The sequence below is a fragment of the Urocampus carinirostris genome, chromosome 11 (assembly GCF_059441175.1).
Source record: "Urocampus carinirostris isolate Australia breed hairy pipefish chromosome 11, RoL_Ucar_1.0, whole genome shotgun sequence".
Taxonomy (NCBI): domain Eukaryota; kingdom Metazoa; phylum Chordata; class Actinopteri; order Syngnathiformes; family Syngnathidae; genus Urocampus; species Urocampus carinirostris.
In genome coordinates this window covers 24320161-24337300 of record NC_142359.1, presented here as the reverse complement: position 1 = coordinate 24337300, position 17140 = coordinate 24320161, and the positions used below count along the sequence as shown (strand labels likewise).

The 17140-nt window shown below is 41.7% G+C and overlaps 1 protein-coding gene across 1 annotated transcript; it reads left to right on the top strand.

Annotated features, from left to right (window-relative positions):
- The first annotated feature begins 502 nt into the window (after nucleotides 1-502).
- Nucleotides 503-15941, top strand: ccdc171 (coiled-coil domain containing 171). The gene is made up of 19 exons (XM_088347453.1): nucleotides 503-543; nucleotides 2825-3045; nucleotides 3885-4023; nucleotides 4103-4244; nucleotides 5356-5504; nucleotides 5571-5645; nucleotides 5714-5785; nucleotides 6820-6959; nucleotides 7027-7144; nucleotides 7294-7369; nucleotides 7440-7522; nucleotides 8594-8683; nucleotides 8762-8836; nucleotides 9518-9682; nucleotides 9758-9901; nucleotides 10884-11495; nucleotides 11571-11711; nucleotides 13255-13434; nucleotides 14645-15941. Exons 2-19 carry the CDS (start codon nucleotides 3020-3022, stop codon nucleotides 14807-14809), a joined length of 2592 nt encoding a protein of 863 aa, XP_088203579.1. The 5' UTR covers nucleotides 503-543; nucleotides 2825-3019; the 3' UTR covers nucleotides 14810-15941.
- Nucleotides 15942-17140: the final 1199 nt, after the last annotated feature.

The following is a 17140-nucleotide window of genomic DNA, read 5'->3' as shown; positions in this document are numbered from 1 at the left end:
GTTTATATTGGTCCCGTCCCCTTTACTGTCAAAACACTTTTCACAATAATATATTTTCTTTCATAAAACGTTTTTTTTTTAGTTCCTTTATATCCGGCGTATCTGTTTTTATTTACTTAGTAAGGTACAGTAGGCCTAAAGAGGACTGTCTCAGAAAATGAGAATATTGTGATACAGTGATATTTTCTGTAATGCGATTGAAAAAGGAAACATGTCACCCATTCTGGATTGGATTCATTAGAAATCAACTGATTTATTATTGTTTTAATTTCCAAAATAATAAAAAACTTGAATATTTCAATTTATTTGTAATTAATATTTTCCTTTTTTTATTCTAATATATACTTTTAACATTATTTATATTAAAGAAATACAAATATCAAGCGAGAATAGTTTAATGATGGGGAATTTTATATGGAACTTTACAAAATAAAACTCGACAAAACAAAGCATGTAGTGGAAGCCAATCCGTGCTTTAAGCGGATATGACGTAACTAGGATAAAATGGCGTCGGATTCAAACGCCATCTGCCCGATTTCAGTAGTAAGTCTGAAAAAGATGCGAGAATTATACGTTTGATAGAAAATTAGATTACTTAGCTGAATGTAGTAAACATTATTTTTTCTTTTTAGTCTTTAATTGTATTTACTGCCTTAAATAGGTGCTATGAAATCCTGCTCATGACTAATTTATACTGTAATAATAACTACACGCTTTGCTCCATACAGTACTACGTCATAGTATAGAAAATTATGAAGTGTGCATTCATACAATTTACGTTAATTGTTACAATTATAATATGGATAAAGTCATACGGAATGTGTACAATAAAGTTGTTAATGATCGCTACTTTGTTTAAGGTTAATTAAAAATTGTCTACAATTCACTTTCAAACTGAAAGGGGACAATGTGTAATATTTAACTTTTGGATGTCGCTGTATTGAGTTGTGCAAGGGTCACAAACTTTTTTTTTTAAGATGAGGGATACTTTTTCGTTACTGATTAGCTTGAAGGGCTGCCAGTTTAATTTACGGTTCACAGATCCCTTAAGGGGCAGTGGTTAGCGCATGTGCGCCACAGTTCATGTCTTGGGAACCTCCTGCGTGGGTTCAAATCCAGCTCCAGACTTCCTGTGCGGAGTTTGTATGTTTTCCCCGTGTTGGGTTTCCTCCGGGCACTCAGGTTTCCTCCCACATTCCAAAAACATGCATTTCAGGTGAATTGGCCGGTCCAAATTGTCCCTAGGTGTGAATGAGCGAGTGAGTTGTCTGCCCCCGTGTGCCCTGCAATTGTCTGGCAACCAGTTCAGGGTGTCCCCTGCCCACTGCCCGATGATTGCTGGGATGGGCTCCAGCACCCCCGCGACCCTACTGAGGATAAGCAGTGTAGCTAATGAGATGAGATCCTTTAAGCGCCTGGGTCATCCTGTGGTGTGTCTTGGGCAAGTCAGCTTGGCGGCGCCCATCCTTTTCGGTGTAAAGTGTCAGTCTGCTCTTCAGAGTTTAGCCAGATTTTGGCATTAGTGGGCAATGGCGTATTCCTCAAATAACTTATTGTTACTAAGTTGTTACTATGTTACTACCAGGTTGTAATCATTAGGAGTATAACATGCCCAATCAACCTCTAAAATCTTGTGCCAGTTGGAAATCAAATTTCCTATAGACTCAAAATGACTGGTCACTGGTGTGCTATTTTCAAAACCTGCCCGCTAACTACTCAGGTGTTCTTTGGAAGCTACCTGGTGCCTGATAGCACCATGTTGGAGAACTCTGGTTTAATGCAACTAAAAACGAGTGCTATAGAAACGAAGAAAAGTAGAAACTACAGAAAATCTAAGTGACCAAAAAGCAACATTTTGCTCTCATTTTTGCCCTGCCCTTAGCAGCCAGATGGCAGACTATATTGTCAGCTCCCTCTAGGTGATGCTCATGTCAAATAAATACAAATGTCTCCACCTACAAGCATTTAAACACATGCATGTTTATATGATAATTAATTTATTTTTGCTTATTATTTCAATCATTATTGTTTGGTAAGCCTTGCTCATCTTAGAGGTGTATTTGGGTCATTGTCAGGCTAGGACATTGCCCTGCGACACAGTTTCTGAGGGAGCATTCCTTGCTTAAGAATTTCATAGTACATGCTCGAGTTCATGTTAACCTCAATGAAATGGAATTCCTAACTCCAGTTGCAATCATGCAGCCCCAAACCATGACGTTTCCAAATCCATGCTTGACTTTAACAAACAAAAATAACAAACATATTTGTACTCCACCTGTTTGCCTCCACACATGCTTCACACCATTTGAGCACAATAAATTAATCTTTGCCTCATCATACCATTGGATATCTTTCCAGTACGCCATTGCTTTTGTCTACATGCTCCTTTTCTGTGTCAAAGCGATGTTTCTTCAGTGAGGTTCTTTTAAACATTTTATTGAAATATCTACAGAAATGTGTACTCACTTTTGTGAAATACTGCTAAATGAAGTTTTTTTAACCAATAAGAGGTGCTAAATGATACACACTGTCCCCTTAAAACACTCTTTAAGACTACTAGGGCATTTATTTCCAAATCTGAAAGTTCTCTTTATTCCTAAATATATTGTTCAATGCTTGGTAATAGCGTTACATGACAGACACTTTTCTTTGAACCTTTGGATTATTGTGCTACTTTTGATGATGAAACCTGTGAACTGGTACCCTCGATCTGTGCAAATGTTGAGTGGGTCCAATGCAGGGCCGTTTTGTCATTTTGAAAACAAAGGGCTCCGGCCATTGTCAAAAGATACAATGGTGTTTTTACAGCCATTTGTTTAAGCAGGTGCTCTGCTGTCAAGGCAACCAAAAGCATCATGAATCGAGGCGGAAACGGCTGTGACGGCAAACAGAAAGTCAGTCTTTCCGCTCCTTTGAGCAAGATTTCAACAGCAATGTTGACATCTGAGGCGCCACATTGCAGGACAAGCTAAAGGAGCAAAAGAGAGCAACAGAAAAGTAAGAGGAGAAAGCAGTAACAATGCTGAACGTTGGAAAGCTGCCGAGGTAACGTTATAGATGCACCTCAATTAAATTTACAATTACACCTCATTGATTCAGACTATTACTTTGGAAATAAGTTGTTGCTTATGTTATTTGACTCTTAAATTGAGAGAGAGAAATAATTCAGATTGTACAAAATCACATTTTCGTACAGTAGGAACTTTTGTTTACAATTGAATACTATTATATAGTGAAACCAATGATCAAACATTTTTACAGGCTCAAGAATCCAGCAAATAAAAGTACTGATTAAATGTTTATTTTAATTTTTGAACGAATAATTTCTGTGTCATCAAATATAGATAAGCGAGGAAACTGTTTAGCCAATCAGAGAAAATAAGTATTTGAACACCCTACTATTTTGCTATTTCTCCCACTTAAAAATCATGGAGGGGTGTGAAATTATCATCGTAGGTGCATGTCCACAGTGAGAGAAATAGAATAAATAAAAAGAAAGTTCAGAAAATTTCAGATTTCTAAGTGGGAATTATTGTATACTTATTCTAAAAAATAAAGGTTTTTATGTGACTGATTTATTCTATCACTGTTTCTTTTTGGAACACAACCCCTGCGAAAAACAAGTATAATTAAAAATACTTGAGATTCATCTGATCTTGTTGTAAATATTTTTATCTATTTATCCTGACATTCTCTTTTTTTATCAATTTTGATTCTCTATTTTTGTGTTTTATTACATGTCTATCGTGGAATCACCTTTGTAAACAATGTTCGCTATGTTGTAAATATTTATCTATCTATTAGGTTCTTATGAATAACAATAATGACAACTATATAAATTAGAGATATGTCACTATTTCAAGGTCAAGTTTTGTTTTCATCAGCATCACCAAGCAGGATGCCCCTCAGCATCCAGGTGAGGACACTGGCCAAGTTTCTTGTCACAGTGAGCTTACAGGCAGGCAAAGGATTCATCAGCTCGAAAAAGAAAAGCTGGAAATGATGTCAGCACACAACCAGCAGGTCAGAATTTCTTACATGGAGTTTACGACGTGAACTGCGAAACGTTTGAAAAACGGAAGCACCGATCTGCTCTTTGCAGCTTTGCACGTTGGAGGCAGAGCTCACACGTCTCCGAGCATCTGTTGAGCAGGGGGAAGCTCGGCGAACAGAGCTTCACTACCAGTTAACAGTGAGCCAACTGGATGCCCAGCGAGCGTGGGAAAGCAAGGAAATACTTGCAGGTGGGAAGTTGTCAAACGTATGAGGCCTCATCATTGGAAAAGTAATACAATATAAACTTGGCTTTGTTTGTTTTTTCTTCAAATTTGAGGAAAATACTAGCCTTATTCCTTGCTATGTCGTACTTCGCAGCATCAGTCTGTGTTTCCCATAGAATTTTGTGAGACCCCGGTGGGAGGACAGCCCAGAGGGTGACTTTTAACAATTTTAACTATTTACAATTCAGTTTTAACCATGTAGACTGAAATAACACAGAACCTCTAAAAAAAGATGTAAAATATGAATTAAAATATGTATAACAAAAAAATATTTGTAATTAGTCTCTCCTAAATGGAACACAAAGAAACACAGATTCTTCTGTCAGTGATAGACAATGTACAATGTTTTGGAGCCATTAATAACGTTAAAATGATTCCAAGTAAGGATCATTTGCTTGCTTCGGCCCATTTTTAAAGTTATTTTCATTCTTTTTGTCTTTCTTCTTCCCCGGTTCCTGTGTTCAATGGGCTACTGCGGTCCGATCACATATTGCTGCGAGAGGGGTCTGGTAGAATGTGTTTTTCGTCAGGTCTTACAGCTCTTTTGCTGTACTGTCGACCAAAAAGTAAACCGCACTTCTGTGGCTGCGGTCCATTATCCTTAATTGCATATTGTTGCATGCGGGGGCACTTTTTTCATGCCTGGTGGCTGTTATTTGCCATTATTCTATAACACTTGTGCCTCGCAATTCATTGTACCCAATCCCATATTGCAGCGAGTATAAAGCAATTTTGTTGAAAAACGTGTGTGTCCGCCCCATTGAAACTGAAATCCACTGTTGTGGAGGCGATCAATTATCCCTGGTCGACTGTTACCAAAAGCAGGGCCCGACAGAGCACATTTTTTGGGGGGTGCGGGCCGCTGTAGCATGCCATTGTGGCTAACCTAAAATGAACTGCACCTTTTTGGATGTTAATTTCACAATCCATTACAGCCTTTCCAAAACAAACTAAACAACCGTGATACTGATACTAATCATATCTCTTAAAAAATGAGCATTGTATTAAATAACTGTGATTTATTATTGATTAGAACGTGTCATAAATAATAGTATTATTTATGTTCGTGTGTCAGAACAAGCTTCATCCCTGCAGAAGGTTCTGGACATTTCTGAGCAGGCTCGACAGGAAGAACGGCTCACTTTGCAGCAGGAAGTAGACGAGCGTGACACTTTAATTGAGGGCTTGACTTCCGAGAGCGAGCGACTGCATCGATTCCTACAGGCAGGTCTCACACATACATAAAATATGGATTATGTGATGAGATTATTGGATGTGTGTATATAACAGCATCAGGAGGAGGCGATTGAGGAGACACAGAGGAGAATGGCTGCGCTGCAGAAGGACCGTGAAAAGGATGCACAGGTGAGGAGGTAAAGTGACCCTGACAGGGTGAGCAGAGGATCCATAGCATCTTATCTCTTCGGTGACAGGATCACAAATCTCTGAAGGCCAACATGCTAGCTGAGCGTGAAGCTCACTTCAAGTTCAAGCAAAGGTTTGAGGTGAGATGCGAGCAGCGAAACATTTTGGCATTTTTTTGGAGAATAATTTGCTAAGTAGTTAGTAGACTACTCTGTGCAACATCGACCAATTACACAATACTGTAAACACTCGTTTATTGCGATCAATTGGGACCTGAACCCTCCACAATATGCGAAAGTCAGAAAAGTAGTGCTCTGCGGGGATAATAATTTGCACTTTTCTTCATTTTAGGCAGGATATAATGGAATTAAAAATGAGCTTTGCCAACCTCTGCTTTTAGCAATAGTTGTCCAGAGATAATAAATCACTTCCACAACGCTTCCTGAGAAAAGTGCTTTCTGCCGATCCCGGCTCGCATCAATAAGAGATAATGGGAATGAGGGATAATGGATCATGGCCGGAGAAGTGCGGTTCTTTCTAGTAAAAAAAAAAAAAGAAAATTGCATGTTTTCATAAAAGTGCCCGCTGCCTGGTCCTGCTTGCATTAATATGGGATTTTGGATAATGAATAGTGGCCAGAAGGGTGCTGTTCATGTAAGTGGAAAATAAAGGTTAAAAAAGATCTGTCCGGTTCGACAAAAGTGCCTTTTGCAGGTCCCCGCTCGCATAAATACAGGGTTAGGGATAATGGATCGTGGCCGGAGGAGTGCAGTTCATTTTAGTCGGAAAATAATGTTCAAAAAAGATCCGCGCTGTTTGACAAAAGTGCCATCTGCCAGTCTCTGCTCAGATCATTAAGGAATATTGGATAATAGATTTCGAGGAAATGAGTGCTGTTTGTTTCAGTTAAAAAAAACTGTTTAAAAAACTACTCGCCTGTTTTGATGAAAGTGCCTTCTGCCTTCTAAGTTTGTATGTGACTTATAGGTTCCAAAACGACTGAAAGCGATTTTTGTAAAAATGCCGCTGTGTAGCTCTTTGCCGCTCCCTAGTGACTCACTGGCGCTTTTTCAACAAACTGCGGCCCCAATAAAGTTGCCCAAGTATAATTTTCGACGTCACCAGGCCATTATGCTTGTAGGATCTAAGAGATTTCCATGAATATTGTTAAAAGGCATTGCTGGCAGCAGAGCATCATAGACAACAGGAGGCGCAGTCCAACATGAAGCTACTGAGTAGAAATCTCCAAGAAGTGCAGAGGGCCTACGAGGAGAGAAGAGAGAACTGCAACCACGCTGAGCGTGCTCTGCATTGGTGAGTTAACACACGTTACATCAGTAAACACAACAACAAGAAAATGACTCGTGCACTCTGAGTGTAGCCTGCAAAAAGAGTACGAGCAGTACAAGTGCGACCTGACTGCTGCCTTGGAGACAGAAAAGAGGAAGCTAGTAGAGGAGAAAAGGCAACATGGCAACACACGCATGCTTCTGGAACAGGTATCCCCTCCTCGTTTCTCCCATGAGCAAAAATCCATTGTGTATTGTCTGTAGATCCCACAGTATGGCAACAACGCACTACTTGTGTCTAAGTAACACACACCTTAACTTTTTGGTCATGAAGAGATAATGGGATTGTCTGTGTTCAGGTGTTGAAGAAAGAGGTGTATTGTGCAAAACTCCTGGAAGAGATCAAAGAGGCTCTCCAACAGCACACGCATAAAAGTATGACGAGGATGTTACTACCATAGGAATCCATGCCGACCTACTCATCAATGCGTGTTTATATTTTCAGAAGATGGGAAGGAGAGTCTTCCAGCAGACCCGATGCAGCTTCTCCGTTTGATGATAAGTCAACAGGAAGTAGCTGAGCAACAGGTGATTTTCCTAGGTCGCATATCTCTCAAGTTCCAGAATGTTGTATCTAAAAAAAGGTTTGACACAAGTACTGTAATCCCTTACTACTCGGCTGTCTCAGTGCAACGCAGCTTGAGAAACATTCCACCATCCACTATCCCTGATTCCATACTGCTGCAAGCAGAGCCCAGCAGAGTGCACTTAAATCTGGTTTGGCGGCTTATTTTTTCGCCATTTTGTCTACCAAAATGTGAACTCTACTTGTGCAACTGCCATCCATTATCCCCTATTCCATGTTATTGTGAGGGGGACCAGCCAAAGGCTGTTTTGACCAGCCTAAAACTAAATGCACAACTGAGGCAGGTATTCATTATTCCTGTTTAACCATGGCTGAGGGCAGCATGGCGGCGCAGTAGCTAGTGCGTGTGCGGCACAGTTCTGAGGTCATGAGATTGAACCTTCCTGTGGGGAGTTTGCATGTTCTCCCCCTGCTTGCGTGGCTTTCCTCCCACATTCCCAAAAACGGGCATGTCAGGTTAATTGGCCGGTCCAAATTGTCCCTAGGTGTGAATGAGCGAGTGAGTTTCCTGTCTCTGTGTTGGCTGGCAACCAGTTCAGGGTGTCCCCTGCCCACTGCCCGAAAATAGTTGAGATGGGCTCCAGCACCCCCGCGACCCTACTGAGGATTAGCGGTGTAGAAAATGGATGGATGGATGGACCATGGCTGAGAGCAGGGGTCGACAGACCGCAATTTTGGGGGTTTTTGGCTGCTGAAGCCTGTCATTGTGGGATGCCTAAAATGAACTGCCAATTTTGGCTGCTATCCATCATCCCTACTCGAGAGCAGGGGCACAGCGTAAATTTGAGAGAAGAAGCTGGCTGAACATATTTTTTTTAATTCGGGCCACTTAAAATGAACTGCATTGTTTTGCCATCCATTAACCCTTGTTGACAATTGTTGTAAACGGTGGCTGGCAGAGCAATCATTAAAATGGGGGTTGGACTAACCTGCGGGTTTTTGAATATCGGGGAGGGTTCAGGTCCTCATTAATCACGATAAACGATAAATTACTGTAATGTTTGTACCTGCAGGTTCAAGATTTGCTGTTGGCCTGCGACAGAATGGACAAGGAGAAAAGGAAGCTTGAACAAGTAACGACAGATCAGAAGAAACAAATCCATGTAAATAAATCTTCTGTGCCCGACTGGCAGGAACCTAGTGGCTAAATGCTTTGATTGACAGTTTTCCGCATACTTCAGGAGGCTCTGCAGCTGTTACAGTGGGAGAGACGTGATTGGGCCCTGCAGAACCAAGAGCTTCAGAAACGCTCTGAGGTAGGTTTGCCAACATTGAATTAGGGCTGGGTGAAATGGCACCAAAATTAAAATGTATTTTTTACCCGTCTGTCTAGACAATCAGATTTAATCCAGACTAATGTCAGTCGGAAAATATTTCTATAAAGAAAGTTTTATTGATTAAAAAATGCCTCCTGTGCTAAACGCTCTCACAAGAAAAACGGACGAAAAGTGATAGTTCCTGGGCGGCACCGTAAGTGGTTAGCTTTTCCGCTGCACAGTTCTGAGGTCATGGGTTCAAATCCAGCTACCAGCCTCCCTGTGTATATTCTTCTCCGTTCGCACATTCTCCCAGTGTTCTCCCCGTGTGTGCGTCGGCTTCTTTCGGGCACTCTGGGTTCCTCCCACATTCCAAAACAACATATATGGCAGGTTAATTGGTGATTGAAAATTTACCCGAGGTATGAGTGAGTGTGTAAATGGTTGTCTGTTTGGCAACCAGTTTACGGCGTGCCCAAAGAACTGGGATGGGCTCTGGCACCCTGTGACCCTACTGAGGACAAGCAGTGCAGATAATGGATGAATGAATTCCTGTCCTTCATCATTTTGCATGTTTTCAAAATGATAAATGAATTGCTCCACTTTGAAGTCAGTGTTTGTTTGCCCGAGTTAGGTTTTTTTTTGGTTATTTAAGTATTGCACTATATGTGTTTGTCACAGGCCCTTCTGTCCTTCTTGCATTGTGTGTATAAACGCCTGCTGGCGGGCTGTGAGCTGGAGGAACAGCAAGGCCTGCTGGGTACTTCCAAGGAGTCAGACATGTGCAACATCATCAATGAGTTGGTGGAGCAAATTACCTTCAACCTGCAGCAGGCCAACAATAAGGTGAGCGAGGTTGCAAAAGTGTTCTTACAGTAGAATTTTGCCTCCACCCAATGCATCACCCGGTACTGCTGGCAGGTTGCGAGTTTGCAGGTAGCGTGTGACAAACAGAGTCGGTGCATAAACAAGCTGCAGCGGTGTCGCAAGCTCTCCAGGGAGAGAGAGGGGAGGCGAGCCGATGCCTGGAACAGCCGTCACAGACACACTGTTACTCAGTTGCGGGTAACTTCCAGCACATAATCTTTTGTCTTTTGTACTGTAATCATTGCTATTTCGCCCTTCACACTTTGTGGCCTCAGTATATCATAGCTTTTTTTTTTTTTTTTTTTCAGCGATTTAACTTTTTTTGGGGTTTGTTTAAAAAAAAAAAATACAGCTTTAAGGTGCTGCTTTTGCATTAGATGCAAGATTTTAAAGCTTTTTTTTTTTTTGTTTTGTTTTTTATCATTTCGGGCTGCTAAATCATGCTTTGGTGCCTTTGAACTGCACTGTTAGGCCCCAGTCCAAAATCCCTGATCAACTATTGCTGAAAGTGCGGGGCCGAGTGAGCAAATTTGTGTTAAAAACAGACATGCAGATGTTTTTTCTACCTTAAAATGAACAGCACTGTACTGCCACAATCCATTATCCCCAGTCAACATGTGGGGGACTAGCAGAAGGGAGTTGTGTCAGCAGGCGTGCCTTTCTGCCGCACATACAAGCAAATGCATAGTTTTAGCCGCAAGACATCATTCCCAGGCGACTATTTCTGGGAGCAGGGGTGAACCCCTGGTCACAGAGTGCATTTCTTATTCGGGTCGGGCCACTGAAGTATGCTGTGTGGCTGGCCTAATATGAGTTGCATTGATTCGGCCGCAGTCCAATAACCCCGTTCAACTATTGCTGATAGCGGGAACCGAAAGAGCAAATTTGGGTCATTTCCGGTGGCTCTTCTTTTTTTAGGTTTTTTTTTTTTTTTTTTTTGTCCGTCTCAAAATGAACAGCTCCCATGCGGCCACGATCAATTATCCCCGGTTGACTATTGCTGTGAGTACGGGCCGGCACAGTGCCTGTTAAAACGAAGTGTGGGGTTTGCTCAGGAGATTTTCACATATCGTGTGGGGTTTTGGTCCCAATTAATCGTGATAAACGAGGGATTACAGTATTAGGAAACAATCAATTCATTTGTTTGTGTTGGGTTAACCCTTTTATTGGTATAATACAGGATCTCCTCGCACTGAGCCGCAGAAAGTCGGCCTCCTTCCTGGCGGCGTGCGCGCTCCTTGCCGGCATAACAGCGCACGCTCAACACCGTCTGAGATGCCTCACAGAGCAAAACAGTCTTCTGGCTTGGCGCTTGGCTATGAAGGAAGAGCTGGAAAAGGAACTTCGGAGCTTGGCCTGTGCCTTAGTTGGAAACGGAGGGGGGCGGACACAGGAAGGGACACTGGTCAGGACACGGTGGAGAAAATATGTGTGTGTAGTATCGGTGCTAAAGTGGTGGCGTGCAATCGGAAGGCGGAGAATGGAATTGTTTCGGCTGCAGATGGGAGGCACGGGTCCAGTGGTGTGTGTGGCCACGGCAACATTACTGGGTGACGACGACACGGGAGGTGGCGACGCATTGTGCGCTCGCTGGCTGCGCTCCAAACGTCTGTCCTCCACCATCTTAACCTGCATGGCCCAACTGACTCCTGCTTCGTCCTCTAAGCACTTGAAGTCGGCCGCCAAGTCTGGATTATCTTGCCTTCTGGATCAAATTGTCAGGAAATCAGAATCACCCTCCGAAATTATACGAGAAATGATCCCACAGACTCTGCCACCTGGTGACATGAAGGTTAATTTTTTTATTATTATTTGAACGAAGCTCAAATCTTGTCCCTCTCTGTTATTGACCTGCGTCTACTATTAGATGCTGGTGTCCCACCTCCAGCAGCACTTCCTGGTCCTCAGCCAACGCCTGCACTCAGTCGAGGTGGAGAGGAGGAGCCTAAGGCTGCAGGTGGCCCAACTTAAGAGAATGGAGGACAGTAAAGAGGATACCTGCAAGATGGTGGGAACAAACCTTCAGTAGTTTATTTCGTATTTGTATTTTCAGAGTTTGGAGATGATTTTGTTGATCAATAAACAAAAAAATATTTCCAATTCCTTTACTTTAAAACAAAACATTAGGTTACAATCGTAGAAAAAATAATGATGAATGAGATAAGGAAAAATAGCAAAAATGTCAATTATTCAAAAATTAAGCACTTGATCGCAAGCACATCTACTTTACCGAACATTCGTGATGAGATCCATGTGTAGTTAATAAATCATCCATTCATTCATTCATTCATTATCTGGGTGGGTGCAGGAGCCCATCCCAGCTATCTTCGGGCAGTGGGCAGGGGACACCTTGAAGTGATTGCCAGCCGGTGGCAGAGCACACAGAGACAGACAACATACTTGCTCATTCGCACCTAGGGACAATTAACCTGAAGTACATGTTTTTGGAATGTGGGAGGAAACCGGAGTGCTCGAAGGAAACCCACGCAAGCACGGGGAGAACATACAAACTCCACACAGGAAGGTTCGATCAATAAATCATGTCAGAGAAAATAACGTGTTTGGTTTGAGCAATATTAAAGGAGAGGTGCGTTTGAGGTGTCCTTACACAGTTTAAAGTAGAATATGTTCTTTGCAGTGTGTTTTCACAATCCCCAACCAAGTTTAAAGAGCTTTGATCTAAAAAAAATCCACCGCGCCTATGTGCTTTTATCTTTAAGCATTGCTGTTCCGTGATGCGCAACACATCAGTAAGCAGGAAAAGGGGGTGAGGAATGGGATGGGTGTAGAGTGACTATGATTGTAATCAGTTTACGTTAGTTGTCAAGTTTAAACTTATGCATTTAAAATAAGGAGAGAAGGCATTGATGGATTTTTACTCGCAAGGAAGACAGGGTTAGAAGGTTCAAACCCTTTGTTCTGAAGACAACCCCTAAAAAATCATTTTACTCGAAAATAATAATGACGCAGTACTGGTGAGTTATTTTCAGTAAAGGTCTTTGGGCACCTCATCTGTCCTTAAAGGGCAGTAATAAAGTGCGTCTTTTAAAGGGACAGTGTGTTTTGTTTGACCACTAGATGCTGCTCCATGGTGTAGTGCAACTAAAAATATCCAAACTACAGAGACTCAAAAGTGACCAAAACATTTTAGTTCTCATTTTTGGTTGAGCCTTTTTGAGTTTTTTTTGGTGCCCGTAGAAGCAAAATGGCGAACAAATGTGTCAGTTCCCTTTAGGTGGGGCTCATGTTATGTCAAATAAATAAACATTTCTTAACCTAAAAATGTTTTGAAAAAGGCATGTTGATATAATAGTTCATTAATTTTTGCTTATTAAATCAATGTTGTTTTTTAAATGAATGTTTAAAGATAGGTTCTGACAAAAGCAAAATGTAATTAATCCTCTGTAGTCAAAAACAATCAAGAAATCTTACAAATCTCACTGTTGATGCCAGTTATTTATTTATTTTTTTAAAACTTGTTTTGTTCGATGATTGGCAAAAGAATACAGGTAGTAGGCAACCTTATGTGATGCATTTGTGTGATCATACAGGTCCCCGCAAAGCACTTCCACAGCGTGTGTGCCAACCTGCGCCAAGCACTGACTGGGGAACAGGAGGCTCGCGCGTTGCTTCAGGAGCAGTCAGCACACATTGGTACCCTGCAGCAGCAAGTTAACACACTTGCCGCCAAACAAGACCAAGCCTACCGTGCACTCAGCCATATGGCGGAGGTAAGTAATCACATGAAACAATACTGTAATCCCCCGTTTATAGCTGGTCCGGGGGACCAGATATGCCAAACTCCTTGAACTAGACCCCCCCCTTTTTAACATGCGTTCTGCCAGCCCCGGCTCTCAGTAGTAGTCAACCGGGGCTAATCTATTGTAGCCCCCGGGTGCTGTTCATTTTAGGCAGAAAGAGCAGGGGCAAAAGAGCCACAAAACATGACACAAAATTGCTCTCTTGGCTTCCGCTCTCAGCACCAGTCAACCGGGGTAATGTATTGCGGCCACAACTATTTTTTTCTCTTAACTTTAGTTGAGTCGAGGGCCAGAATGGCAATAGTAGACTGGGTATAATGGATTGTGGCCAAAACAATTCAGTTTATTGTAGGAAGGCAACAGTGGTACGCTCCAGCAGGCCAAACCCTTTAAAATGTGCTTTGCCTGCCTCGGTTCTCTGCAATAGTTGACCTGGGATAATGGATCTAGGCCACAACCCTGCATTTAATTTTAGGATGTCCAACAAAAAAGTGCCTTCTGCCAGTCCCTGCTCACAGCAATATGAGATTTGGGATAATGGATCACGGCTGCACTTTATTTTAAGTGAAAATACAGTCATGCCAAGAACAGCTGCCTGATCTGAACCAAAAAATTGCTCTGCTGGCCCATTGCTCCCTCGCAGTTGTACTCGACAAGGAATAATGGGTCGGGCCACATCTGTGCATTTCTTTTTAGGTGACCAAAGGCACATTTCCTAAAAAAAGGCCTTCTGCTGGCTCCTGCTCGCAGTGATATACGATTGGGGATAACTGTTTTCTCTCACACGAGTGCTCTTTAATTTTGTGGAGAGAATGGCAAAAGGCAGCGGACAGGTCAGACAAAAATGCGCTCCACTTTCCTATGCTTGCAGCGATATGCGATCAGGGATAATGTATCTCGGTTACACCAGTAGATTTCCTTAAACAAGAGCCGCCAGCCCCGACATCGGTGTGCTCTACCACCAGTCGCTCGCAGCAAAATGTGATTAGGAATAATGGATCATGGAAAATTTTTCAACCCACGATGCACTGACGTGGCGAATTACAAAAAACAAAGTCGCGAGGATTGCACTTTTCATAGTTGCCAAGGTATTGTAACATGGTTTCTCTAAGTGGGTCCTACCCAAAACAATTGATAGGCTAGTACAGTGGTTTTTGCATTTTTCTTTGCCCTGACGCAGGCGCTGGCTTTGGCTCGACGACGCCTAAATGGAAAGGAGCGCTCGCTGAGGATTCTGGGAAAACACTTGTCACGTGTGGAAAGAGAGCGGCAGCGTCTAGGAGGGCCAATGCGACTCGTTGAGGACGCCGAGAAGTATAAAACTCCACGAAGAACAGAAAAGTAACATGTGGGCATCACTTCCTGTTTGGATTGGCCGACAGGTGCCGGGATCACGTGATTGAGAATTGAAAAGCAGCGGCATGACTCCACTTCTGGTGGATCAAAAAACTGCTCAATCCCGGATGTTTATAAGGCATCCAGGTCAGAATTTGACCATAAATGGATGATTTAGTCTCAGGCCACAAAGAAACAAAATAAATTGGAAAATGTTTTTCAGTAAACTACTGTTCTCGCATTGCAGGTTAAATGACAATTTAAATAAAAAGATAACGTCAAAAAGAAAAATATTTTCTCATATTATTGCAGCATATTCATATGCATTTAGGGATTTTGGATCACGGCCGCATGAGTGCAGTTCTTATTAGCCGGAAATACAGTGCAGACGCTGCCCTACTTAAGGATGATTATTCTTAAGTTGAATTTGTTCGTGAGTTGCTTCAGTGCTATATTTTGTATATAATGTATGTTTAAGGTTCATATAAGTATGTTTAAGGCTTGTATATGTAACCTGCATTGTTTTGCCCTAAAATAAAAAAAAAAAAAGAAATAATATGCTCTATAAAGATAAAAAAAAGTTGACTTAACTTACTTTTGGGAGATGAGCGTCAAGAGGTCCTCCTCCATGGTAAAAAGTGGCCCAATAAGCGTGCACACAACACAAAATCTAACTGTCCGGATATTTTTCAACATCTCGAAAAAAGTGTTCATATCTACCATTTTTCGTAAGTCGAATGGTCGTAAGTTGGGGAGCGTCTTTAACGGCAAAAACAATAGCTGCAAGGCCTGAATAGAAATGCATTCTCCCACCCCCCCACTTGCAGCAATATGCCATTGAGGATAATTCATTGTGGCTACACGAGTGCAGTTGACTTTTTGGCGGACATAAGGCAGAAAAGGGAAGCGAGCCCATCAGAAATGAGCTTTTCAAGCGCCCCCAAAACCCCTCCCTCGGCCCCACCATGTTGCAGCAATATGCGATCAGGAATAATGGATCACAGCCACACGGATGAAATTGATGGTGGGAAGAACAGAAAAAAAATGACCCGCAGGCCCAACGAAACAACTCTTTCTAAACGTAATAGTATTTATTTTACGATTTTATTGTATTGTTATTTTTTTTATTTTAACTATTGTGTGTTTGTGTATTTGGTGTTCTGAGTTGTTGTGTGTTAACTGATTTTTTTATTGTGCTTTACAAATAAATCTTGATTTTATACAAATTGTCTGCTCATGAAGTAGCACAGTCAAATATATCTAGTAACCAATTTTGTTTTAAGAAGCTGTTTCAGAAAACACTGCAAAAAATAATAAAGTAAATCCAATAATTAAAAAACTTGCACAGCATTTTGCTGATTATAATTAATTTCTTATTTCACTAAAAAGGGAGGAAAGTTCAAACGTCAGAAAAAACATGTGGGCTGATCATTTTTGTGCATTATCTCTTTTTGTTGTGTTTTTTTCTGACTACAAAACAATATAAAAACATTGTCAAAGAATTTTTAAGTATAAAACCCAAAATTCCAAAGAGATGCATTTCAAGTGAATTGGCCGGTCAAAATTGTCCCTAGGTGTGAATGAGCGAGCGAGTTGTCTGTCCCTGTGTGCCCTGCGATTGGCTGACAACCAGTTCAGGGTGTCCCCTGCCCGATGATTGCTGGGATGGGCTCCAGCACCCCCGCGACCCTACTGAGGATAAGCGGTGCAGCTAATGAGATGATAATGAATGAAAACCCAAAATTATTTCCCAAAATGAATAAGTTGCATTACCTGCCGACCACGCAGTGTCAAATAAGAAAATCGTTTCACTTTCAATTTCGGCAACATGATTTTCAAAAACATAAAACTGGTGCTAAGTATTCAATTTTAAACATTTTAGTGTCTGGAGGTTGGTCGACGAAAGAAAGGAAGGGTGCCTTGACTCAAAAAAAGTTGCGAAACAGTGGTTAGGGTCACACTGTTTTCAGACAATGTTGACCCTTCAAGATGGTTGAGTTGCATCCGGTCAAACTGCAGTTTTGAATATGTCCACTGGATGTCGCTAATGCCAGGCGCCGCTCCAATTCACCCACTGTATCTGTATTTGCGGACTACCATTTATCAACCAGAGAATATTTGTGTAAACCCCCGTCCAGATGTTATTTTACTTCAGATAGAAGTCACAGATGTGCTGTTTAAAGTAATGTGATTGGGCTCACGTGTGGTGCATGGATGTTCCTCTTAACTGCAACGTTTGCTACCAGACTATGTGTTTTTTCTTCCGAGTGATTGAAAATGATCAATTTTCACCTCGATTAAAAAAAATTCAAAATTAAGAAAATGCACAGGGGTGTCTTTG

Bases quoted from the DNA above. Each gene is read 5' to 3' on its own strand.
- ccdc171 (XM_088347453.1), top strand. From the start codon at position 3,020: ATGCTGAACGTTGGAAAGCTGCCGAG. The intron at 3,046-3,884 runs GTAACGTTATAG...TGTTTTCATCAG, and splicing joins AACGTTGGAAAGCTGCCGAG to CATCACCAAGCAGGATGCCC. The intron at 8,837-9,517 runs GTAGGTTTGCCA...TGTTTGTCACAG, and splicing joins AGCTTCAGAAACGCTCTGAG to GCCCTTCTGTCCTTCTTGCA.